This window comes from Penaeus monodon, chromosome 25, assembly GCF_015228065.2.
Source record: "Penaeus monodon isolate SGIC_2016 chromosome 25, NSTDA_Pmon_1, whole genome shotgun sequence".
Classification (NCBI taxonomy): domain Eukaryota; kingdom Metazoa; phylum Arthropoda; class Malacostraca; order Decapoda; family Penaeidae; genus Penaeus; species Penaeus monodon.
The window spans coordinates 7104234-7104583 of record NC_051410.1 but is presented as its reverse complement, the minus strand read 5'-3'; the positions used below and the strand labels follow the sequence as shown (position 1 = coordinate 7104583).

The 350-nt window shown below is 41.1% G+C and overlaps 1 protein-coding gene across 1 annotated transcript in view; it reads right to left on the bottom strand.

Annotated features, from left to right (window-relative positions):
* The window catches only part of LOC119589515 (synaptotagmin-1-like), a 71270-nt gene that overhangs the window by 4573 nt on the left and 66347 nt on the right, over positions 1-350 (bottom strand). Inside the window, exon 8 of the mRNA XM_037938115.1 lies at positions 73-193. Within this exon, the coding sequence (XP_037794043.1) occupies positions 73-193 (121 nt within the window). The remainder of the gene's footprint in view (positions 1-72; positions 194-350) is intronic.

Here is a 350-nt window from a genome sequence, read left to right as displayed (position 1 = left end):
AAAAAAAAAACACCGCAAAAAGAAACCGACTTTACTCGATCATTCAGAGAACCCATCCACCTGTCAACTTACAGAAGTCCTTAAGGTCATCCACTACACTGCTGTACTGTAGATTATTGGCCTTTAAGACGGACACCGAAAGCCTCTGCGCCGTGGGAAGATAGCTCAGACCGAACAGAACCTCGCCGAGTTCCTTCGGGAAGAACAAGGAGAACATGAGGCGAAGGAGAACACTTTTCGAGGTTCAGAAATTTGTGATATAACTAATCATTTTTTTTTTATATCTCAATTAGGAATGAGTTGAGTTGCGTGATTTTAATGATAAGGTTAATGCGTTCAGAGTCAAGTAA